General features: G+C 49.9%; 1 protein-coding gene and 1 long non-coding RNA gene across 2 annotated transcripts; one reads left to right on the top strand and one right to left on the bottom strand.

The window, feature by feature from the left end:
• Window positions 1-2526: 2526 nt before the first annotated feature.
• On the bottom strand, window positions 2527-4288 carry LOC104583776. Its single transcript, XR_731775.3, has 2 exons — window positions 3947-4288; window positions 2527-3844 (listed from the first exon to the last, which is right to left on the bottom strand). It is a non-coding gene; the product is annotated as an uncharacterized LOC104583776 (long non-coding RNA).
• Window positions 4289-7080: 2792 nt separating this feature from the next.
• On the top strand, window positions 7081-8728 carry LOC100825125 (E3 ubiquitin-protein ligase PUB23). The gene has a single exon (XM_003575041.4). It carries the CDS (start codon window positions 7164-7166, stop codon window positions 8451-8453), a length of 1290 nt encoding a protein of 429 aa, XP_003575089.1. The 5' UTR covers window positions 7081-7163; the 3' UTR covers window positions 8454-8728.
• Window positions 8729-25250: the final 16522 nt, after the last annotated feature.

Genomic DNA, 25250 nt, shown 5'->3' with positions numbered 1-25250 from the left:
TCAAGGACTTGTTGGCAATTTTTGGTGCTCGCTGTTTCTAGTTGGATCGGCCGTGTCAAATCCTAGCTTTTTATTTTATTTTTGCGGTAAAAATCCTACTCACTCCAATGTATAATAACAGCTCGTTTGGCACCTATCATTTGGGATTATAATTGTGGAATTCATTTTGAATTCTATAAACTAACTTGTTTGGTTGGCACGGAATTGACTACATGAATTCAATTTGCAATTTCATGAAATCACAATACAACTAACCTCAATTTCTCTCTACAAACCGTCATTTCTCTGGAATTGTCTCTAACTCTACAAATCCATGTGGTAGACAAACATGATTTTTGAATCCGGTATTCAAATTCAACCAAATGGAATCCTACCAAAAATTATATTTCATTTTCATTTGGACCAAATGAAATGAAATGAGGGGTGCCAAACGAGCTGTAAGTGATCCAGATTTTGGACTAACTTAGTACAAAATTGTACTAAATCTGAAACACTTATTATGATCAGAGCGGTAGCATTTTTAGAAGTTCTTATTCTACGATAAATACACCTACACGTTGACGAAATTAGTGCTAGCACATAGTATCATTTAATAAATTAGAACATCCTCCTTTTCAAATGGTTCTGGCACAAAATGACCCATCTGATTTCGCTGATGTATGTCATGCATGGCAACAGCGGCCAGCCGGAAAGGGGTGGCCGAAGGGCGCCCGTTATTGCTGACTAGCGCTGATGTTGGACTGCCACCGAGAACGTACTATTCTCCCCTTATCCCCTATGGCAGTACTTTCGTTGTTCCATTTCCGTCTGCACGTTCCCTTTCGATCCCAGCCTTGGTCAGTTGATTGGCCTCAACTCGATCTCCAGGCATCGAGAAAAGAGAAGAGGTCGCGATCGACTAGGCCGACAAGGAAAACCAAAAGGCGGCTGCGTGCACCTACACACACACATCCACTACTAAAGTAAGTCGCACTCTTTTCACGTGCTTAATTGCTTCGTCCAGATTCGATCCCCCCTGCCGTACGTGGTCGATTCTTTTTGAGATCGCTCATGCAGTAACACATGGCTAATCTAGTAACCGCCCGTTGCAACACTCGTCTTAGGCTGGGTTCGTCCTTGCTAAATTGTGCTGTGCTAAAAAAAATTGGTTAGTCAAACATGAAAATAGTGATTGAAACGCGGATGAAATAAACGGGACATAGGACCATTGTTTTTACTATGTTGACTAAGTATGAAATGTCATTATAGCGGCAAATATGACGTGTCTACGACTATGTGATCAAAACCTTACACAGGGTTTTTATCCATGGGTACTTGTCTACCCTGACGTACGGGTCATAGGTATGCAACAAATTGTACCCGGTGGTGGGTATGGGCATGGATAACAGGTCAACTCTTCAACAACGGGTACAGGTATGGGGAGCCACAACCCGTGCCCAAACCCGTACGGGCACGACGGCATCTTGAGTAACAATCATTAGAGAGCTAATTGCGTTAGCAGCTTTTCATGGTTTACATGTCCACATTATGGATGTGAAAACGACTTTCCTAAATGGAGAGTAGTGACGAGATCGGTTCTCGGCAATGCCCATTATGATGGAGTTTGTATTGAGGGAGAGCGATGCGCGTGTTGGTGATCCCGTCCGCTGACAAGGAGAGGCAAGGTTTACCTAGGTTCGGGACCCTCGTGGAGATAATACCCCTACTCCTACTCGTCGGTGGTGGTATTGATGATGGGATTACAATGATGCCACGGAGGCTCTAGTGCGCAAATGAGATCTGACAAGTGTGTATGAGATTGCTTAGCATTCCCGGGTTCCCCCCTCCGAGTCCTTTATATAGGAGCCTAGGTCTCGGGTGTGGAATCTGGGTCGGTTACAACAGAAAGAAAATCCTAGATTATCTTCCTTGTATTGAGCCGCAATTCCGGTACTTGAGCTTCATGGACCGTAGTATGCTTCCGAGTGGGCTTCCCGTTGGGCCGTAGCAGGTATGCTCAAGGCGAGGACCCAGTCAGGTATAACCATGTCAAGTAGAGGAAGAAATCGACATGAAATAACTTAATGTTTTATGTAATCTTGGCAGGAAAATAAAGTGTGTAGATGATTGAAGTACCTAAAAGGGCTAAAACAACAGCCCAAAAACTTTTTAATAACAAGACTTTTGTCGGTTTCTCCATAACTGAAGAAAATAAATATATGTATTACTGGCATAGTTGTGTTTATATGTCCATGACATACTAATATTATTTGAAATGAAGAAGACAAATTCTGTGACTGTGATATATTGTGTTTTCTTCCCGTACAGTACTACCAAAACGTTTATCAGTAACACTCGAAAATGGCGATCAGTAACGGGCAGACCGTCCGCCACTAACTTCTTGCAGTGATGTGGGGTCCATTAGTGGCAGGCGGTTGGCCCGTTGGTGATGATATGCACATCAGTGACGGGCACTATGTAGGGACCGACACTGATATGATTTTTTGACATTTAAAAAAAAAAGGGCCACAGCCCGCATGCGATGAATCGACAAATCACAAATCACAAACCAATTGATGAACTAATCCATGAACCACATACAACAAATCCAGAATTTGGAACAATCATCACATCCACATATTTGAACAATTTCATCTACAGTTTGGAAGGGATTAAAAGAACCCGAAATAAAAAAAGAATTCAACAAATTTTGTTGGATCCCTAGTCCAGAAATTGAAACAAAGATCGGAATCGAATCACTATCAGAAATTGAAAAAAACCCTGGATCTGGCCATCACAAACCCCGACTGTCGCTTCCTCTTAGTCGCCGGCAGAACTCAACCTGTGGCTAGGGCTGGACAAAAACCTCGAAGCCCTGTAATCTTAACGAACGCTCGCTAGATCGGTTCGGTAAGCACTCGGTCCGTTAATTTTCGAACTGAACCGGGCAGCCATCTCAGATCGTTAGTGTTAACGATCTTACAGAGCAGTCTGCCGAGTACTCGATAGGCTCGTTACGAGCTCGCGTCGCCAGCCCGTGTGCACAGCCCATTAAGCTATCTGCGGCAGGCGGAGGCGGCCCATCTTCCAATCCCATCGAGGAAACTGATCCACCTAGAGCGACTCGAATCGATGCCTCTCCCTGCCTGCAGCTGCCGGACTGCCTCCATCCCCAGGCGTGGGTCAGTGACGGCGGCAATCCCAAAAGCAGATCGGCACGGAGACCACCCGGCACCAGTCACAACCCCAGCCAGCAACGTTCCGCCGGCCGCCGCGCTCGGCCGCAGTCATTACTCCATTGCTGCCTATCCATCCCCCGTCCCCGCGCATGGAAAAGCAGCCACGGCGCCCAAACCTACCGGCATGGAGGCAGAGTCGATTAAGAAGGTTTCCGAGTCGTGAATGAGGCTGCAGCTGCTGTGCATAGCATATGTGGCTTGAATTGAAACCTACCAGGATGTGTGGCTTCAGTGCGTTGTGAGTGGCTTGTGATGTACTGATACAGAGATACGTGGATTAATTTTACATGTGATGTATTAATGTTGCTTGCTTTTTATTTGTGGTCAAATTATAGCTGAAGAAAATAGATTATGCCTAACAAAATTAGTTGAGGAAATGGATTAAAAATTGGCTATTTATGTTAACGAGTTTCTAACGAACTTAACGAGCGCTCGCGAGCATTTAACGAACCGAGCCGAACTATGGTTGGAGATCGTTACCGTTAACGATCTTAACGAACCGCGCATGCTCGCCAGCCCTAAGCTGTGGCCACCAGGTGCCGCCTCCTCCTTTCTGCGGCCGAGAACGTGCCGATCACAAGGCGCCGCTCGACCCCGCCCAATCTCCCCTCCTCCGGCGGCGTGGACTGCAAGAGAGAGAAAGAGAGTGAGAGAGATTGAGAAGGAACCGGGGGCATATATACCTACTGCAAACGGCAGTGGATGGCCAGATCCGGTGGTGGACAAACCGAGGGCGGCCAGATCCGGTGGTCGGTCGAAGGGCGGCCGGCGTCGGGGTCCGGGCCGGCGTCAGCGTCGGGGGAGCCGGATCCTGCGGGCTCCTTGGCGGCGCGCACGGCGGGGAGAGGGAGGAGATCCGAAAGGGGAGAGAGGAGAAGGGAGATCGAGAGAGGGAGGAGAAGGGAGATCGAGAGGAGCCAGGGAGGGGAGATCGAGAGAGAGGGAGGAGATGGGAGATCGAGAGGAACCAGGGAGGCGAGGGGAGGAGATGGGAGATCGAGGGGATGGGGAGAGAAAATATCGGGAGAAAGAGGTGGGCCAATGGATCCATGCCTCCCTTGCTCGGCCAATAGGGTGAGGCCGTGAGAGTAGACGGTTGTGTGCTTCTTAGACTCTTAGTAATACAGGTAAAGACCGGTCGCTGATGTCCCAAATATGAATAATAACATACTTCCTCTATCCAATAAAGGATGTTTTAAATTTGACTAGATTTGAATGCATTTATACACTAAGTCATGTCTAGATACATCCAAATTTTGACAAATTTGAGACATTTTTTGTCGGACGGAGGGAGTAGAAAAAATGGAGAAATGGACAATAATATTTTTGAACTAAACATTTGTAAATTTCTTTGACAATATTGTTTGACAGATGACCACATGTTGTTGTGTTAATCTTTGTTCTTGCAAGTAAAGGGCACTAGGCGGACTAATATATAAACTTTGGGAAATAACAAGTTTGTATTACATATGTCATTTTTCAAATTTTACCATCTGATATTATTGTTCCATCATGTTAAGCAAGAAAAAAATAAGACTTTAGCAAAACAATCACATTTTTCTGATTTTTTTTATGAATTAATGAGGATTATTTCAATTTTCAAACGTCTCAATGAGTCATCAGTGACGGGCCTAAATGAAACGACCGTCACTAATGTGTATTTTTGTGAATTTTGCTATTTTTCACATTGAACCATTAGTGACGGGCCTCCCGCACCCGCGATTGATGAGTGATCATGAGTGACGGGCCCTGCACGCCCGTTAGTGATGAGCAGTCATCAGCGACGAGTGTGGTACGCGCATCACTAACGGGCATGTCGTGTCCGGGCGAGCACGCGACCGTCATTGATGACCACTCATCAGCGACGTGTGTGGTAGCCCCGTCAATGATGGCTCGTCACATTTGCACTCTTTTGTAGTAGTGTTTAACATATATTTGTTTTTTTTTATAGTAACGTTATTAACTAGTAGTGAAATGTTAGAACTTGGGTCATTTGGACGAGCCAACACGTAATGCCAGAGGTATGTAGACGACTACAGCTATCCAGTATGCATTTATCTTGAGAAGATGTGATCTGAGTGGTTCCAGCAGGCCACGTGAGATGCGATCTGGGTTTGGTCGGGGCCGGCCCACAGGCTGTTAAATACAACAAGCGCGCAGATACCGTCGAAAAGAGAAAAACGCAACAGAATTTGTAGTTCTAGGCCAGGTTTAGAAGTACAAGATTCCGTCCTAGCTGGCCAAGTCACGCCGTCACGCCGACCCTTGTTAGAAAGCAGAAAACTACGAAAAATTAACCTCTACAAAGCCTTCGTCGCCTGTGGTATGAATAATTGAGTAGGCTAGCTGCGACCGCTTGCCTATATTTCGTGATAGAGCAGGTGGACGTACGTAGGGAGGTCATGTTTTAACTAACGCAGGGTTCTACAAAACCGGCCGGATGGTCACATATACCAGTAGTACTATATGTTTCGCGTATGCAGTTTCGTGAATTGATCGAGACCAAATACTGCTCCTAGTTGGAGCAGGAAGAGTTGCCATGACCTTTGAATAGCACGGAATATTGTAGATTAACATTCTTTGAGAGGGGGATTTAGTAGTAGTATAAGGAAGGAGTAAGTAAACGGTCGTAGATGGCACGTGACGAATTAATACAAGAATGCTACTAAAGCAAGCTTATTATATGCGCGCGTGCGTGGAAGGATCGGGGAATATTGGGACGACGGTCAAACCGGGCCGACATGCGGGCCCCGATCATGCATGGGAGCTGCGCGGCTGGATCGTCAGCTGTGCGCGCAGTGGTCTACGCGCGTCGCTAGCTAGCTCGTGTTCAGCTGGATCGAGCTCATGCATGCATGTACGCTGCTTCCTGCTTGCCATTACGCAGCTTCGGCTTGAATGCTGTGATTCCGATTGGGTTGATGGCTTTCATTTATGTTTTCATTATTCATTTGTTTATTTAAAGGCCATAAACAATACACGTATATCGGCATCAGGGCAGTACTTTATTGTTAAGCTGCCGTAGGAACCGTGACACCTCGTCAGCCTCGTCGCCCGCTGATTTTTTTGTTATATATAAACATCTGGTGATCCATAAGTATCTAGCAGAGGATCGACATGTTATTACCCCATCTTCGTTTTGCAACTTTAGATTTGCAAATTTTACAAGAAATCAAAACCGGAGTAAAATACAATGCCTAAGTCGTACCTAAGAAAAGTCAAGCAGTCACGTCGAGTGAGATTAAATGAATATCAGGCGGGAGTAATAGTACGTAACTTTCATGATTTTTACCAGCAAATTGAACTCGTTAATCGTCGTGCAAAGTCAAAATATACCTTGCGCATGGAGTGAGCATTATTCCCCAGCCGCAAAACTTACGCAGTGTGGAAACTTCAACGGGCATGTATTGCCCACAGAAACGGAATCTTTCAACCGCAATGAGTTGAAGAAAATAAAGAGACCAAGCAAAGGGATGAGAACAGCGGTACAGAAGGGATCCATTCGAAAGTCAAACCGGGAGAGCCGCTCGCTTCTCCTGGTCAGCGGGGGTCCCAGCTCAACACCGACGCCCAGAAGACCGATCGAAGAGACCCAACCCAACCCCAACCCGTTTTTACTCTATCCTTTCCGGTCATTCCACATAATCTAATCCCTTTGCTATGCACTGACCGAGCCAAACCCACCCACTAGTAACCCACGCGACGGGCCGTAATTACGCCGCGCACCCGAAATTTCACGGCGCTCAGTTTTTTAGTATCCAATTAACACGCGTGGACTTCTTCGTTTGGTATTATCCTCGCCTCGTCCCAGCTCCCTATAAAACGCGCCTCCGCTTCCTCTACCATCTGTTCAACGCACACAACAACCTTCTTCGCCTTCTTCTCTAGCTGCCTTCGCTCGCAATCGCTTGCTAGATCCCTCAGCTAGCTCCTAAAAGTAAAGCAATGGAGGATTCGTCGGTGCAGGTGGATGTGCCGCCCTACTTCCTGTGCCCGATCTCGCTGGAGATCATGCGTGACCCCGTGACGCTGGCCACGGGCATCACCTACGACCGCGGCAGCATCGAGCGCTGGCTCTTCGACAAGGCCGCCGGGGGTCAAGGCCACGCCACGTGCCCGGTCACGCGGCAGAAGCTGGCCACGGCGGACGAGCTCGTAGAGGCCACGCCCAACCACACGCTCCGCCGCCTCATCCAGGCCTGGTGCGCCATGCACGCCGTGGAGCGCTTCCCCACCCCGCGCCCGCCCGTCGACGCCTGCCGCGTGGCCGCGCTCGTCGACGAGGGCCGGCACCAGGAGCTCGCGGCGCTCCGCGAGCTCAAGGCCATCGCCGCCGAGAGCGACCGCAACAGGCGCCTCGTCGAGTCCACCCCCGGCGCCCTCGACTTCCTCGTCTCCGTCGTCAAGAACCATGTCGGCGCCACCGCGTTGACGTCCAATAAGTCAGCCCAGGATTTATTAGAACTGGATTCCCCAAGGAGTTCGCCGGCGGAGGACGCGCTGGGCGTGATCTACTCGCTGAAGCCGTCCAAGAAGAGCCTGGCGAGGATCATCGAGAGTAACAGCGATTTCCTGGACACGACCCTGGTGTCCGTGCTGCGGCGCCCGAGCTACCAGTCCCGCACGTACGGCATCCTGCTGCTGAAGTCGCTGGTGTCGGCAATGGAGCCCGCGCAGCTGATGGCGCTGAGGTCCGAGGCGTTGCTGGTGGAAGCCGTGCGCGTGGTGTCGGACCGGGTGTCCACCAAGGCCGTGAAGGCGGCGCTGCAGGTTCTGTGCCGCGTCTGCCCGTGGGGCCGGAACCGCGTCAAGGCCGTGGAAGCCGGGGCCGTGACGGCGCTGGTCGAGCTGCTTCTGGACGAGGGCTCGCGGCACCCGACAGAGCTGGCCGTGGCGGCCATCGACCACCTCTGCGGGTGCGCGGAGGGGCGGTCGGAGCTGGTGGCGCACCCGGCGGGGCTGGCCGTCGTGGCCAAGAAGGCGATGCGGGTGTCGCTGGCCGCAACGGAGAGCGCGGTGCGGGCGATCCACGCCGTGGCCAGGCACTCGCCCACGGCGGCCGTGCTGCAGGAGATGCTGGCAGTCGGGGTCGTCGCGAAGCTGCTGCTGGTGCTGCAGGTGGACGCCGGGGAACGGGCCAGGGCCAAGGCCAAGGAGCTGCTCAGGGCGCACGCTAGGGTTTGGAAGGACTCGCCGTGCTTGCAGGCGCACCTCAAGGCGTATTACCCTTCCTGATGATTTGATCAAGCCGTTCATCGTGTCTGCTCAAAGGAGGAGAGCACATTGCTCTACTTGCCCCTTTAATTAACTTCTCATTTTAATTAAGTAGATTAGTGTTTGGTCACCACGCATTCACAATCGATGATTGCTTGTAATTTGAACATACAAATTTATGTTGTTCTATCCTCCTTCATTAGGGAGTACTTATATCTGTCTTTTCTGGAACTTATTATGTTCTCTCCGGCTGATTGACCGAAAGAGACCAAAATCAAGCAAGCATATTTCTTAAAGCAGCCTTCGTTCTACTATCTCGCTATTTCTGTTCTTTCAGTACACAAGGTGATATTTGTGCTAACCGTAAACCATAAAACTAGACAGGAATTACAGTACAAAAACCGAAAGAAACCATGCATACAAACTGAAATTTACTATTAGGAGTGTACATAATGAGGTCAACAACAGCATCTGGTTCTAATTAACTCCAGAAATAATACTCCAGAAATTAGCTTCAGAGTGCAGCTCTAACCGATAAAGAGGACATCATCTAATGGAAATTCAACAATTCTGGCACCTACACTGTCGCTAGCACTTGCCACCAACAATTCTGGCGCCTACACTGCCGCTAGCGCCTGCATAATGAAGATTTCATTGATGTGGAGGACAGAAATCCCCCCAAGGTGAAGTTCCTCGCCTGGTTTGCCTTCATCAGAAGGTGCCTCAGCCTCACTGCTGATCGTCTTGGGGTGCGTAACATCCGTCACAGCCCTAGCTGCCAATTATGCCACTCTCAGCCGGAAACTGCGCTGCCACCTGTTCTCGACGTGCGTCTTCTCGACTCATGTGTGGACTATCCTTGGGAATCGGCTGAGATTTGTGTCATGAACGCGACGACCAAGAACAAGAACAAAGAACGAAGAAGAAATCACAGCGCAAGGACACACGGATTTAACGTGAAAACTCCTCTCAAACAACGCGAGGGAAAAACCACGGGCGCCAGCCAGCGAAATTTCACTATATGGGAGTGTTTACAACGCCAGAGAGATTTCACACACTGAACTCATCCCAAAACGGCGGCTTACAAGTGGTATATATATAGCAGGAGCATTAGGGTAAGTCAGATCCGTAACGGACACACCGGAAGTTCCGGTTGGAGGCCGAGAGTTCCGCATATTCTTGAATATCCGAAAGTTCCGCAGCAAGTTCCGCAATTTCCTAAACGTAACAGAGAGCAACTGGAGGTTCGGCTGGAAGTTCCGGTGCCTGGAACGGACGGAAGTTGGGCCGGAACTTCCGGCCATTGGGATTTGAATGACAAGCCAACAAACTCCACCTTGAGACAAATTCTTTCTTATAGCAAATTCCTCCTTGTAGCATGAACAGCAACACCTCCTGAAACAACAAAGAAAACACTTCAGCACCAACAGCCACTAGAGGCTAAATAGTTATACCAACTAAACTTGAGCATAGCCCAAACTTAACAATAGGAAACATGCTTTGTCATCATATCAGCAGGATTATCATGAGTGCTGATCTTGCATACTTTCAATTTACCTTCTACAACAACATCGCGAACAAAATAATACTTGACATCAACGTGCTTGGTTCTCTCATGGAGCATCTGATCCTTAGTAAGGTAAATGACACTTTGACTGTCACAAAACAGGTTAATGCAAGAAATATCTTGACAAAACTCAGCATATAAACCATTCAACCAAAAAGATTTTTTGCAAACTTCAGCAATAGCCATATATTCTGCTTCGGTTGTAGATTGAACAACAACTGGTTGCAGTGTTACCTTCCAACTCACAGCACATCCACCTACCGTGAACACATAACCTGTGAGGGATCTCCTCTTATCCAAATGGGCAGCAAAATATAAATCCAGATAGTTAGCGAGTCCCTCATCAGTCTTGCCAAACTTCAAGCAAGCATTAGATGTGCCACAGAGGTACTTGAAAATCCACTGAACAACTTTTCAATGTTCTTTACCGTGATTAGCCATATAACGACTAACCAAATTCATAACATATGATAAATCAGGACGTGAACAAACCATGTCATACATCAATGAACCAACAACACTACAATAGGAAACTCGTGACATGTACTCAATATCCTCATCAGAAATAGGACATTACAACGCTGACAACTTGAAATGAGAAACAATAGGAGTACTAACACACTTTGCATCATGCATATTAAAACAGTGAAGTATTTTCTCAATGTAACTTTGCTGACTAAGAAATGGCAACCTAAATTTTCTGTCCCTTTTAATTTCCATACCTAGAATTTTCTTAGCAGCACCAAGATCCTTCATCTCAAATTCACTACTTAGTTGTGCCTTCAAAGTAACGATTACTTTCATGCTCTTGGCAGCAATTAACATATCATCAACATATAACAGCAAGTATATATGTGATCCATCAACAAATTTAATGTAGACACAACCGTCATACTGAGATCTACCAAAGCCACGTGAGATCATAAATGAATCAAACCTTTTATACCACTGTCTAGGAGATTGCTTCAAACCATAATGGGACTTCTTCAACTTACACACAAACTCCTCTTTACCAGGAACTATGAACCCTTCAGGTTGGTCCATGTATATTTCCTCCTCAAGCTCTACATGCAAAAATGCAGTCTTCACATCTAACTGCTCAAGCTCAAGATCATGCATAGCAACAATACCAAATTTACGCGTCGGAGATCGGTAGGCTGAAGTCCGATCTGCAGGCCCAGGAGGCTCGTGTTGCGTGCACCGAGATGCGGGCCCGCAGGACAGGGGAGGTGGCCACGCTGAAGAAACTGGCGGACTCGGTGGTGGAGGCGTTGCAGGGGTTCGACATCCCTGTGGCTTCCTTCGATGGGGAAGACATGGGGAGTTTTACTTCGTTCTTCGCAGACTTCATCGGCCGGCTGAGCGGCCTGCAGAGCTGTGTCACGGCCTTCGGGGACCGGCAAGTCGGCCTTGCAGCCGAGCAGGTCGCCGGGCAAATTCTCAGCCGGGTCCACTCTGCCCATCCCGACTTCCTGTTCGAGTCGGTCTTCGACGCCTGGTCGGATGAAGAAGAAGCCAAGACCCACCGGGTAGCGGTGCAAGGTGTCGTGGACGAGATGGTGGCGCGGATGCAGAGCAACGACGACGAAGACGAAGCCACTGCTGAGGAGGTTGCCGGAGAAGCCTCCCATGCCGAGGATGCACCTGACACCGACGCAGCCGCCACAAGAGCACCTCCCGCGTAGTTTCCTGTTGTTTTTTATTTTCCTGCAAGTGCCTTAGAACTTTTTTATGTTAGCTTTCCCTTATCGTTACCAGTGTTACTCGTTAACTCGTTTTGTTCAAGATTCAATATATATCCAATGCTACTTTTATTTGCTTCTTTGCCTAAGACTAGCTTGCGGGGGAGGGGCCCTGTCCTTCTTGTGGTTTAGTCTTGCGTATCCGGGGACTCGCCAACTACATGCTTGGCCAGACTAGGGACCCGGGACGGACCCGCGGTGCCGACCTAGGACCAAACAGTAGCGGCTGGTCACTCTGCCTACGGTTTAACTACCCCAGTGCGCATGCCTCCAGGATGGACCCGCGAGCCACGTGTGTGGGGCGTCCTCACCCCGCAAGCGTCCTTCCTACGCTCCGGCAACACAAGGACCGAGGTTACCCCAGCAAACCAGTGTTACTGAAGGAGAAACCAAGGACCCAAAATGAGATACTTAGCTTCCCGTTCTTTTTGGACTTGTTGCACCTTGTTGAGAGCCGTGGCAAAGACATTGTGGCAGTGCACCCTCCAGCGGCATGCGTGGAGGCATGCACCACCACAGCGTCTTCGCGACGCCCCTCGCCCACTGCACCGCCATTTCTGGCGTCGCTCCAAAAGAGATGTGGCAGGACCGCGATGGTGGGAACACCCTCAGCGACAAGGATGCTCCACCATCGCCTCTCTGCGACATCTCTTGTTTTCTTGCCCGTTGCTGGTGTTGCACTTGCCTTGGTCTTCTTAAATAGCCAAAGCGTTGCTCTTGCCTCCACACGCCCAGGACCAGTAGTCGCCGCGTGGAGCACTAGCCCTGTCTCAGTTTCCTGCAGTGCCCAAGGTGCATAGCCAATTTTTTTGAAATGCACGAAAAACAGTATAAACTGGATAACCTCCTGCCTCCCAGCCCCCGGGCACGGAAGAGTCGACCTCAAACCTGGTTGTGAGCATCTTTACATTTCCAAGGTGCCTCGCTGGCACGTAGCACGTTGCGGACGGGTCCGGCAACTGCTAGGCCTCGTTCCGGGGCGTCCCGGCAACGAGCTTGGTTTTCGGGGTTCCGACAGCCCCCTGCTCGTAGCCAAGGACGAGGAGACAATTCTCTGCACCTAGACCAGGAGACAGAAGCATTAACAAATAGAAAAGCATAACATTCATTGAAGCAACACTTATCTTTATTCAACTTTGTGCTAGCGGATTACAATCGGGCCTTACCCGGCTACACTAGCTTAAAGAGGCATGCTGCCGCAACGTCAGCTGTGGGTAAGACGCCACCGTTTCACGGGTATAACTTGCGTAGGTACTCAATGTTCCAACTATTGGGCACCGGCAAGCCTTCTTCGGTTTCCAGCCGGACAGCCCCAAGTTTGGTCACCTGCACTACCCGGAAAGGGCCTTCCCAAATTGGAGTCAACTTGTTCCCGGGCTTCGTTCCTTGTATCCGGCGCAGAACGAGGTCTCCAACCTCGAGCCCCCGGGGACGGACTCTACTGTCGTGATAAGGACGAAGTCCCTGCTGGCAGCTTGCAGCTCGCACAGCAGCCCGGCATCAAATGTCCTCGATGAAGGTAAGGTCATCAATCCACTGCATGTGTTGGCTCTTGTCGCCGTACGCGCGTACCCCCGAGGTGACCCATACTTGAGCTCGAGGGGCAGCACAACTTCTGCCCTGTAGACGAGGGTAAACGGAGTTTGACCCGTCGCCCGACTCGGTGTGGTCCGCAGTGACCACAGCACGGGCTGGAGTTCTTCAACCCAGTGTTTCCCGTGGCCTTTGAGCTTGTCAAAGGTTCTCATCTTGAGCCCCGCAGCACTTCCGCGTTGGCTCGCTCCACTTGCCCGTTCCTCCTCGGATGAGCGACAGAGGCAAAGTGAATCTTAGTGCCCATGTCCCCGCAGTAAGCTTGGAACACCGCACTAGTGAATTGCGTGCTGTTGTCGGTGATGATGCCGTTAGGCACACCAAACCGGCACACAATGCCCTTGAAGAACTTGATGACCGCCTGCGCCGTGACGGCTCGGACAGGCTCCGCCTCGATCCACTTCGAGAACTTGTCGATGGCTACGAGCAGGTACTCGTAGCCGCTAACTGCTCTCGGCAGCTTGCCGACGATGTCCAGCCCCCAGACCATGAATGGCCACGAGGACGGGATGACTTGCAGGGCTTGCGCAGGTTGGTTGCTCTTCTTAGCATGGAACTGGCATGCTTTACAGGTCTTGACTAATTGTTCGGCATCGGCTAGTGCTGTCGGCCAGTAGAAACCGTGCCGAAACGTTTTCCCAGCTAGTGCCCTGGAGGACCCATGGTGCAAGCATGTACCTCGATGTATATCCTCCAGCAACGTGCGCCCTTCCTCCTGGGACACGCAGAGGAGCATGACTCCATTAGGACGCCTCCGGTAGAGTTCTCCGTCCACCAGGGCGTACATCTTAGCTTGCCGGGCTACTCGCTCCGCGACAACGTCTTCCTCCGGGAGGGTCCTGTCCCTGAGGTAGTGAATAATATCCGTCCCCCAAGGTGGTGGCTCCTGGCTAGTGTATGCCGTCAACTTAGCGGCATAGTCCCCTGCAGCTGCAGGGTCAGCTTGAGTTGTCGGAGGGGCTTCCCCGGCAACTGTCTTGGGGTCAAAAGAGGGCTTTGACTACCTCTGCACGAACACCCCAGGAGGCACCTTGCTGCGTTCCGCTGTCCACTTGGACAGTTCATCCATAACAAAGTTGTCCTGGCACTTCATGTGTTCAAATCGAAGTCCTTTGAACTTGGACTCCAATTTTCGCACTTCCTGCACGTACGCTGCCATCCGAGGGCAGTCGTAGTCCTTATTTACCTAGTTGATCACGAGTTGGGAGTCCCCGCGAACAACCAGGCGCTTGATGTCGAGGGCGACCGCCGCGCGCAGGCCGGCAAGCAGTTCCTCGTACTCTGTTGTGTTGTTGGTGGAGTTGGCGAAGTCAAGCTGTATTACGAACTTGAGTTGGTCTCCAGCGGGTGACTCGATCACCACTCCGGCACCGGCGCCCTGCAAGCAGAAGGCGCCGTCGAAGTACATGACCCAGTACCCTTCGTCCAATGTGCCGATAAGACTCGCTTCTGGCTCTTCTTCCTCTATGCCTGTCGATGTCCACTCCACGACGAAGTCAGCGAGAGCGGTGCTCTTGATGCTCTTGTTCTTTGCGAAACGCAGCCCGAACTCCACCAGCTTCATTCTCCACTCGGCCACCCTCCCGGTGTCTTCACGGTTGGTGAGGGCCCGCTCTAGGCAGAACCCCGACACCACCGTGATGCTGTGCGCCTGAAAGTAATGGCGCAGCTTCCTTGAAACGAGCAGGATCCCAAGCAGAAACTTCTGGACCTGCAGGTACCGTACCCGGGCATCAGCAGCACCGTGCTAACGAAGTACATGGAATGCTGCACTAGCCGCTTGCGGGGGGCAGCCTGAGTGGGCTGTCCCTCGGATCCAGGGGCAGAGCGGGTAGCCGGGGGTTCCTTCGGCTCGCCGGGAGCCCCCGGCCCTTTCGTCCTAGCCCCCGGGACTTGCTCTTCTCTCTCGGCAATGAGCACGGAGCTCACTACCTGATCCGTTGCTCCTAGGTACAGCAGCAACGGCTCGCCCGGTTTGGGGGCGACGAGGACCGGCGGTGACTTCAGGTACCTCTTCAAGTCCTGGAACGCCGCTTCCGCATTGAGACTCCAATTGATTGGACCCTTCTTCTTCATCACCTTGAAGAAAGGCATGTCTCGCTCGCCCAGCCTTTAGATGAAACGCCCGAGCACCGCAACGCACCCGTTGAGCCGCTGGACGTCTCTAACTTTGCGGGGTGCCTCCATCTTTTCAATCGCTTCGATCTTCTGTGGGTTGGCTTCGATTCCCCGATGAGAGACCAAGAAGCCCAGCAAGTATCCCGAGTCCACACCGAACGTGCACTTCTCGGGGTTAAGCTTGAGTTTGATCCGGTGGAGATTGTCGAACGTCTCCTGTAGGTCGCCGACGAGCGAGTCCCTATGCCGTGACTTGATGTTCCGGCCTAGCTGGGGCCCCAGACACTCGCGCAGGGCGCACTGAAATGCCGAGCCCGCGTTCTTCAACCCAAAAGACATGCACGTGTAACAGTAGCAGCCAACCTGGGTGATAAACGTTGTTTTCTCGTCGTCTTCGACTGCCATCTTGATCTGATGGTAGCCAGAGAAGGCATCCAAAAAGCACAAAGACTCACAATCCGCTGTAGAATCTACTGTTTGATCGATACGGGATGCAGGGAAGGGGTCCTTTGGACGTACACGGTAAAGATCAGTAAAATCTACACACATGCACAATTTATTTCCAGATTTAGGGATTACAATAGGGTTTGCTAACCAAGTGGGGTACAACACTTCCCTGATCGCCCCGGCGTTCTTGAGCTTCTCCACTTCCTCCTGGATGAAGTCATTGCGTTCTTGTGCTTGCCGGCGAACCTTCTGCTTGACGGGCCGCGCGTTCGGCTGCACTGCCAGCTGATGCTCGATCACCTCCCTAGGGACTCCGGGAAGATCTGACGGCTCCCAAGCGAACACGTCAGAGTTCTCCCGGAGGAAGGCTACGAGGGCGCTTTCCTATTTGTCGCCGAGGCTCGCACCGATGGAGACGGTGCGTACCTCGTTGCCGGCATGCAGGGGCACCTTCTTGACCTTGGTTCCCTCCTCCTTCAGCTTCGTGCCCTTGCTTACGCGCGGGCTGGAGCTGGAGCTGCCCCCAGCATCCTGCCCGGTAGCGGCTCGCGCCTTTTTCTGTGCGGGTTGTTCACCCGCAAGTGGATCCTCGTTCCTGGCAACACCGTAGTCGCCGGGATCCGCCACTGCGGAGGTCTTCACGATCTCGCGCACACACCAAGCAGCGTCCTTCAGGTCGCACTTGATGGAGAGAACGTCGTATGTTGACGGCATCTTCATCACGCCGTAGGCGCAATGGGTTGCCGCCATGAACTTGATCAGTGCTGGCCAACCAATGATCACGTTGTATGGCAACGGGTGTGAGCCACATTGAAAATGATGTGCTCAGTCCGGAACGCTTCCCAGGAACCGAAGGTCACCGAGAGCGTGATTCGCCCCATGGGCTGCACCACTCTGGGGTTGATCCCCCGGAACGGGTCGGTGGGCTTCATCTCCTCCAGGGGCAGCTGAAGCTTTTCCACCAGCCTAGCGGACAGCAGGTTGAGGCTTGCCCCGCTGTCCACCAGTACCTTGGTCACCGTCACGTTGTTTATGATCGGCGACACTATGAGGGGGAGCACCCCTGAACCCAAGGGACGGATCGGGTGATCGTCCGAGTTGAAGGTGATCGGCACATGCGACCACCTCAACGGTTGCTACGCCTCCAAGCTGGGGAGGAGGGCACAGACCTCACGCGTGAGCCGCTTCACGGCAGCGTGAGACGTGAGAGCATACGCTCCGCCGTGGATGCAGGCGACGTTGCGAGGCTCCTGGAAGCCAGGCTCGTCAGCGTCGTCGTTGTTGTAGACATCCTCGTGCTGCTTAGCGTGAGGCATGTCGCGTCCCCGGGGAGACCGGTCCTTGCCGCCGCGGGCCTGTCCGCGACCCCCCATGGGTTCTCCTTTGTCATTGCTGGGAGCGCCCCGGCTTGCTCCGCCACGCGGGTTGTTCGGACAGTCCAGGCAGAGGTGCCCGATGTCCCCGCAGTTGAAGCAAGCCCCGGCAGCGCGGCGCTCCTCGTGGTGCTGCTCGCGCTTCTCCTTGATGGTCTGGAGAGTGCAGCAGTCCTGCGCGTCGTGGGGGGCGTTGGTGTGGATGGGGCAGCACGCGGCCGCTGCCGGCTTGCTGCCCGATGCTCCCGCCGACACCGCCTTCTTGGCGGGCCTTTGGGGATCCCTCGGCTCCGCGGCAAGCACTTGCTTCCCACCGCGTTTCTGGGAGCCCTTCTTCCCAGAGCCCTCTGGTGGGTTTGCCGCTGCTTTGGCGGCAAGCTCGGGCGCCAAGCGCCCTTCCTCGGCCATCACGCACTTGTGCGCGAGAGCGTAGAGATCCCTTGTGGTCCGGATCCGGTGCGTGTTGAGCTTCTCACGCATTTTTGGGTCTTGCACGTTGATGGCGTACGTATTGATGATGGCGGCCGCTTCCGCCTCGGGGATGGAGTAGGAGAGGTTGGAGAACCTGTTGGTGAAGTCCCGCAACGTCTCCCCTGGTTTCTGCACGACCGTGTGCAGCTCCGCCATGGTTCCCAGGCGCTTGTAGCCGCCCTGGAACCCGTTCACGAACTGCTCGCGCAGGTCAGCCCAGGAGGCTATGGACCCGGCGGGCAGGTTGAGCAACCAAGTCCTCGCTGATCCTTTGAGGACCATCGGGAACCAGTTGGCCCTGACCTTGTCGTCGGCGCCAATGGCGTGCATGCCCAACGTGTAGGTCAGGAGAAAATCCTTGGGATTCACGGTCCCGTCGTACGTTCCAAGCGCCGACGCTCGGAACTTGCGGGGCCATGTCACCCGGCGCAGCTCGCGAGTGAACGCGGCGCAGCCGTCCTCGGCGCCCATAGGAGCATCTTCCTGCTCCTCTGGGTACGGACACTCCAAGCGTGGGCGGACGTCTTCCTGCTGGCGGGCGTTCAGGACACCTCGCGCGTCACCCCGTGTAACGGTCGGTGACAAATCCGAGGACCCCATGGGATCCTCGCCTCCTTGCCCTCCCGGCGAGGGAGGGTGTTCTCCGAGTCCCGAGACGCGGGGCGCGTCTCCGCGTCCCGGGTTCTGCCCCCAGCCTGAACCAGCCGGGGCGCCCTCGCCTTGCGGCTGCTGGGCGGCGAGTGCGAGGAGCGCGTCTAGCTCCGCACTGCATGCTTCATGCGCCGGCGTGCCTTGCGGTGGCTCATAGCGCACCATGACACGCGCGGATTTAATGGCTTCCACCGGGGTCTGGGCGGGAGGCTGCCGATTCTCCGACCTGCTACCCTCCGCCCTGTCACCCGGTGCCCTCGGGTGAGTGGGGTGAGACTCCGTCGGCGTCGCTCGTGATGCGCTGTGCTTGTGGCGCACTTGTCGCTGCGCGTCTTCGGCCCGCGAGTGGACTCGCTGACCGGCGCGCGCGACTGGCTCTGGCACTGGGTGCCGCAGGCCCCCTCGGCCGGTTGTCTGCCGATAGTCGAGGAGGTGGAGGCGGCAGCTGCGACTGCGGCTGCTACCGCGGAGGACGCGCGCGCAGCATCATGGGACCGAGTGCGCATGGCGAGAGTGTCGTGCAAGTCGACCCAGGCTCGTCTGCCTTCTTGGGCGGCATGGCGAGTTAGTTGTTGCAGACGTCGTAGGCGAAGAAGCCGGAGTTGATGATGATGACGCCGGCGATCACCCGAAGCTCTCTGCACGCCCCCCTACCTGGCGCGCTAGATGTCGGAGCACGGTCTCCGGCACCGGGGATGCCGAGCACCCCCTTTTTGGTTCGGTGGAGGGCGAGGAGATCGCTCCGGCGATCGCCGGCTTGGCAATAGACACGAAGTGTAGACACAAGAGTTTTACTCAGGTTCGAGCTACCAGGAGGTGTAATACCCTACATCCTGCTTTGAGTTGTATTCACAAGTTTGAGTGCGTACAGATCACCCGGGGAGTTCCCAGGTTGGCTACTTGGGTGAACGCTGTGCTATCTTCTAATCACTCGGGTTGGAACCCTTTGACCCGTGGCATTGGTCCTCCTTTAATAAACAAGGGGATACCACAGGTGCCAATGCATGCAGCGTGACACGTTGCCTAGACGCGTGTCACAGCCACACGGAATACACTTTGGTTGATCCGCGCTGGACGCCATGCAGCGCCCTGTCTATTGTACACGGTAGAAAAACGGTTCGCAAGGTAGTCGCCCTAGCCTTGTTCAAGAAGATTAGGCCTGCCGATAGGACTCCTGTCGGTGCATTAAATGCACTGCGCCCGCCGTCTTGTCTTGTCTTCACTGTTCTGCGGGTCCCGCCTGCATGCCCGAGCGCGGGTTGTTGGGGTGCACCGACCCGGCTAGCGCACCTGCTAATTGCCGAGAGGCGTTCCTTCGGCTTCCCGGGACCGGGGTACCCGGGAGCATCTTGTACTCGGCCCTTAGCTTCACCTTCACTAAGGGTCGTCTCCTTGAGGCAGGCTTCCCGGACTCGTCGCTTCCCGGGAAGCCTTCCTGACGGGGCTTCGTCACTGGCGACCCACGCATCCCGTATCTGTGGGACCCCGTGGGCCACTGGTACGACACGGGTTTTTGGGTTTCGGGTCCCCATTGCCATCTTGACTCCTAAGTCCTAACCGCACAGCTGACCTAATCATCGAGGAGATCAGGCAGTGGCAAGATGCTATCATGCTGTCCGGCCCACCGAGTTGCTTTTGTTAACTTCTTAGCCTCTTAGCTTTTGAGGTTTCCTTTTCTCTTTTTTATTTTTGACGCAATTCGTGTTATGTAAATCGGATTTGCTAGGGCACAATCGCCTGAGAAATTATATTTCTCACTCGACGCGAAATCTAGCTACCATAAATAAGATAATAACTGAGCTTTAACACAAATAGTTAGTTGGTCTGATGGTTTGAGGTTAGAATCTTGGACCGACCATTTTTTTGTTTATTTTTTCTACTTTGAGTTTCCAATTATAACTTGTTTTGTTTTTTGTTTGTAATTTTCATTTCTCTTGATTGTTTTTGTTTTCAAGTTTATATATGTGCACTAACGTAAAAAATAGCAGTACATGATAATTTGTACATTTATTTTATTTCGAAATGTCCAATTGTATAATGCACCTTCAAACCGCTGAAATTGCACATGTTTTTTGTATAATTGGATATTGCACCTTCAGATGGCTAAAATTGCATGTGAAATTTTGTGTGCAAAATTGTATTTTGAAATGTACAGTTGGATATTGCACCATCGGATGGTTAAAATTGCACGTGAAATTTTGTGTGCAAATTTAGATTTCGAAATGTGCAATCGGATATTGCACCTTCAGATGGCTAAAATTGCACATATTTTTTTTGTGCAAATTTAGATTTTGAAATGTGCAATTGGATAATGCACCTTCGGATGGCTAAAATTCCACATGTTTTTTGTGTGACTGTTTGGATGTTGAAATGTGCAATTGGATATTGCACCTTCAGACGACTAAAATTGTACATATAAATTTTAGTTGCAATGTTTAAATTGCACATAAGCATTTAGTGCAATTTTTTGAACTTCACGTGCAATTTCTTAAGTTACACATAAAATTAGATTTTGATTTTTGAATTTTTTTGGAGATTCAAGTTAAGTATTACTACATGAAACTGATGATGATTTTTGCCTTTTATAGACAAAGGCCCAAATAATAGGTACAAATATTTTCGTAAGGCCCATAAACAAGTCAGCCTAGACAACAAAAAAGAAAAAGCCCATGAGCCTAATAAGCAGACGACGGTGCATGGATTGATCGAGGGATGGAGAGATCGATCAGCTTGCGTACCTCGACTGAGAAACACAATTTCTCAGCCGACTACTATGTAGCCACTCCCTATGTAAATCCCACTTCTTAATTATTAGAATTGGCAATGCCATTTTCGTCCAAACAAATATATTGGAGCTGTATTATACATGTACATGTGGTGCACCGTCTTAGAAAGTTACTTCACAATCCATATAAATACATCCATAAATTTGTGCACCATAAACATCAGGAATATTCTAACAGGAGCAACAACACATTAGTTAAGTGGACTAGAAAAGGAAAAATAATAAAAGGAGACATTTTTTTCTCAGTTGTTCCAGTCTTACCTCGATTCTGGTTAAGGTCGGAGCCTCAGTTCCTTTAATTTCTAGTTACGGCAATCATTGGTTCCCCGTATGAGAATATGACATATAAACACCATTCATCATTGGTTCTTCACCTCCCACGCCGTCAAGTGTGATACCTTGATATCCACCTCCCCATTGTTGAACGCATACATATGTGCGTTTTCCCCTATTGTTATGGATGGGTAAATTCTTGATAGGCTGCAGCCTGAAGCTCTCAACCACTGACTGGTAGATCTATAAAAAAAATTAATGTCTATAAACACAAACAAATATAGTATGAAATGTACTACTCCCACTACTCATAATGGTAGTAACGTACATATGTGGCAAGTGGTAATAAAGAATAGTCCCACACACAATGACTAGCCTAACCAAAAAATTGGCAAGTTTGGGGGCGGTGCCCCCCCCCCCCAACCAACCTCTACCTAGCTCCGGTAGTGAGTTGCAAGTCAAATACTAACTTTATTGATTTAAAATATCCAATTATTATATTATAAATTTGGTAATGTTATATGCATAAATAAATTCAACTAAACATTTTTGGAAGAAAAAAGATAAATGTTGTCCACAAAATCTAGCCAAAGTAACAACAAAAGTGACAAACTGGGGTCGGTGGCCCCCTAACTTCCACATAGCTCCGCCAGTGATTTGCCAGGCAAGTAACTTTATTATTTAAAAAATTGTAATGTTATATGTATAAGTAAATTCATATAAATATTTTTGAGAAAAAAAAGGAAAAAAAAGATACATAAATCTAGCCAAGCAAATGTGATGGTCACCTACTAGATTTTTGGGATATATTATGGTAGTTTATTCAATATATAGCTCAAGTTGATACGCATGGAGTTCCAATTTGATACGGCATGCGGTATGCCGATGTAGCTTCAGCATTGCCAGGTACTTTAGATCGTAGCTGGGAATAGAATGAACTCGATAGTGGCAACAAAGCATCGTCAATCAGAGTTAGGAAATAGTGTGGAGAATTTGTTATAAACTACTTAGCTTTTGCCTAGCTAGTACCTTTGTCGTGGCACTTGTGCCGTTGTTGGTCTATTTGGAATTGGCGCAATGATCTTGTTTTTCGTAACAACAAAGATTCCAATTTTTTGTAGGTCATGCTATTGTTGTCGCACTAAATTCAAGCTTGGTCCTCTCTGCAAAGCGTGGAGGCTCGGGTTTCATAGAGTTTGGGTGTATTTGTGTGGAGATGGTCACATGGGGTTTCTTCAACCAGTATGGGTGCCGTGCTAGTCATGGGTTTGGTTGAGCTTATGCATGTCATAACCTTTTCGATAGAGTTTGTGGCTTATACGTCTTTTTTATCACTTTGTTTTGCTACTTGAGACTTGAAAATGATATATTGGCTGGGTGCATGATATGATGCAGAGGCTAAGGTTTTTGTCCTTCTATTCGAAAAGAAAAAAAAAACTAGTTTTACCTGCTACCATATTAGCAAGTGTTGTCGTTTCTCTTGGGCATAAATAAATTAAATCTTGCACGAAACATCTTGGAGGAATTATTCCAAATTAGATAGTTTTTGCCTGCCACCATATTAGTGTTTTCTCTTGATCGAGTATAAATTAAAGCTTGCACCGGCGGATACATAGCAAACAGTGCAGCGCTTCCTTCGGTGGGCCTGTGGCGTTATCCTGAGCAACCACTCAGATGTGGAGGCAAGAAAAACTACAAAGGAGGCCAAAGAAGAAAAGACGAGTATTAGGGGGACAAAGCTACAAAAAATACTTCCTCCATTCCTAAATATTTGACATGGATTTAGCATAGATAAGTATTTAGGAGCGGAGCAAGTACACAGCTAACTTGTAGTATAAGAAAGCACGGCGCTGCGATACGTACGATAAAAACTTTACGATATCGTTACGATGTCAGTAAACACTTGATTTCCCACCGTCAAGCTCTAGTGTGCAACCAAGATGGGAAACATGCCCTCCTGTGTGCAATCAAGATCGATTGTACGTCAGATTACTTTCTTTGTGTCCGTAACTTGAATGCTCTTGTACTCCGTGTTACATACCGTATTAGTGCATGTGCAATGGTTGATAAGGCAGTCTTTTCTTATGTGTTCCACGTCGTTTAGAAAAAAAACAAGAAAGCATATTGTACAATATGTCATTTACAATGGTTGATAAGGAGTATTGTCTTATCTTCCAATTAATGGTTAGGTGAATAAAGTTAAATAAGTAAATATTAAGAAAAGATGAAATTAGTACGATGAGGAATTTGTCTTTTTTTGCGTTATCATTCTTGTGAAGAGATCGTATCTTAGCTAAGAGAAAGCTAATGTCTTTATGCATTCTTCTCTCTTCCACATTAGCAATTATCATACGTGGCATCGCTAAGAAAAGACTGACGTCACCCCGTTGTACACGCCCTTACTCTCTCCTTGTTTGTAGCTGAGACCGGGTTCTACTGTGGTTAGGGCGACTCCCGCTGACTGACCAAAACTGGACACATTTTGGTCCGTTTGGGTGGCGACCGGACACAAAGTATGTGTTCGTTTGGGTTGCATAGTGCGTCCAATGAGATGACCTATTTAAATTTTAAATTTACTAAATTTTATTCATAAATTTCTTGAACTAATAAATTTAAATTTGAAATAAAATACTACTACCTTCGATCCATAATAAGTGTCGCCCATTTTGTACTAAGTGGGCGACACTTTTTATGAATCGGAGGATGTAATAACAACTACCAGGAAGCAGAACAGTTTGACCTAGTCGGATGTTGGGCCGCTGACTGCTGAGGTCCCCATTTAATATGACCAAAGTAGGGGGTCGTTAGGCAGCTGACCGCTGGGGCCAGGAAGCAGAACGGTTTGAGACCTGGGCAGACGCGACATCTATCCGTTTCCTACTCGTGTGGACGTAAACTCGGCACATATTTGGGTTTGCAATGCGTCCAGAAGGATAGAAAAACAGATGGGAGGCGAGATGAGTTGTCGCGTTGGGCTAGCGTTTTGTCCGCGAGGACAGAAACAGACGTGTCCAGAAAAATGTGCCGGCCCTCTGGAGTTGCCCTTATTGGGATTTAGATCAGATCAGAGGAGAATTTGGAAAGTTTTTTTTAAGGAAAATTTGGAAAGTTTCAGGAAGCAGAAAGTTGGGAGTCAGGGAAGATGGATACTAGCTGATGCAGCAGAAGAGTATACGGACGGGGCATAAGATACGGGCGGCTTGGACAGAGGAGATAAATAGAGCGGGGAGAAAAACATTGTCGTAATGTTGTGGTACTAATTTCGTCGTACGCGGAGCGTTTCCGAAGAAAGCAAGAACCTAAGAGAAAATTTTGAATCTTACGAGGGCCAGGGCCTTGGTCCCCCCTCTGGCTCCACCAGTGGCAACCATGCCAGGTGTCTTTGGATGATGCCTCTGAAATTCAACTCAAGCCTTGGTCGGGGCTCTGCCTCCACCAGTTGTCTTTGGATGATGCCTCTGAAATTCAACTCAAGCACACTATGCCTACGGTACTCAATCGAGTCCAGCATAAAAATCACCTTGTTACATTTGTTGTTTAATCACCTAGCACTATTTTATAGTTTCCATTGTTGATTTATTTGTTTAAAGCTTAGTGTCATCTTTCCAAACACCTGTTGTTACATTTCTTATTGCAATTTAGTTGAGCAAATGTGCAACATGCTTACTAAAACATTTTTCCAATTTTTGTTTTCCATTTATAAAAGTGCATAACACCTTCGAGTATGTTGACTTTTAAAATCAGAATTCAAGTATTTTTTGTAGAAGAAAAATGAAATTCATGTTTTTTGGGAGCAAA

Source organism: Brachypodium distachyon, chromosome 3, assembly GCF_000005505.3.
Source record: "Brachypodium distachyon strain Bd21 chromosome 3, Brachypodium_distachyon_v3.0, whole genome shotgun sequence".
NCBI lineage: Eukaryota > Viridiplantae > Streptophyta > Magnoliopsida > Poales > Poaceae > Brachypodium > Brachypodium distachyon.
The sequence above is the reverse complement of the archived record's forward strand: the minus strand, read 5'-3'. Positions and strand labels throughout refer to the sequence as shown.

Coding starts and splice junctions, on each gene's coding strand:
- LOC100825125 (XM_003575041.4), top strand. CDS start 7,164: ATGGAGGATTCGTCGGTGCAGGTGGATGTGCCGCCCTACTTCCTGTGC.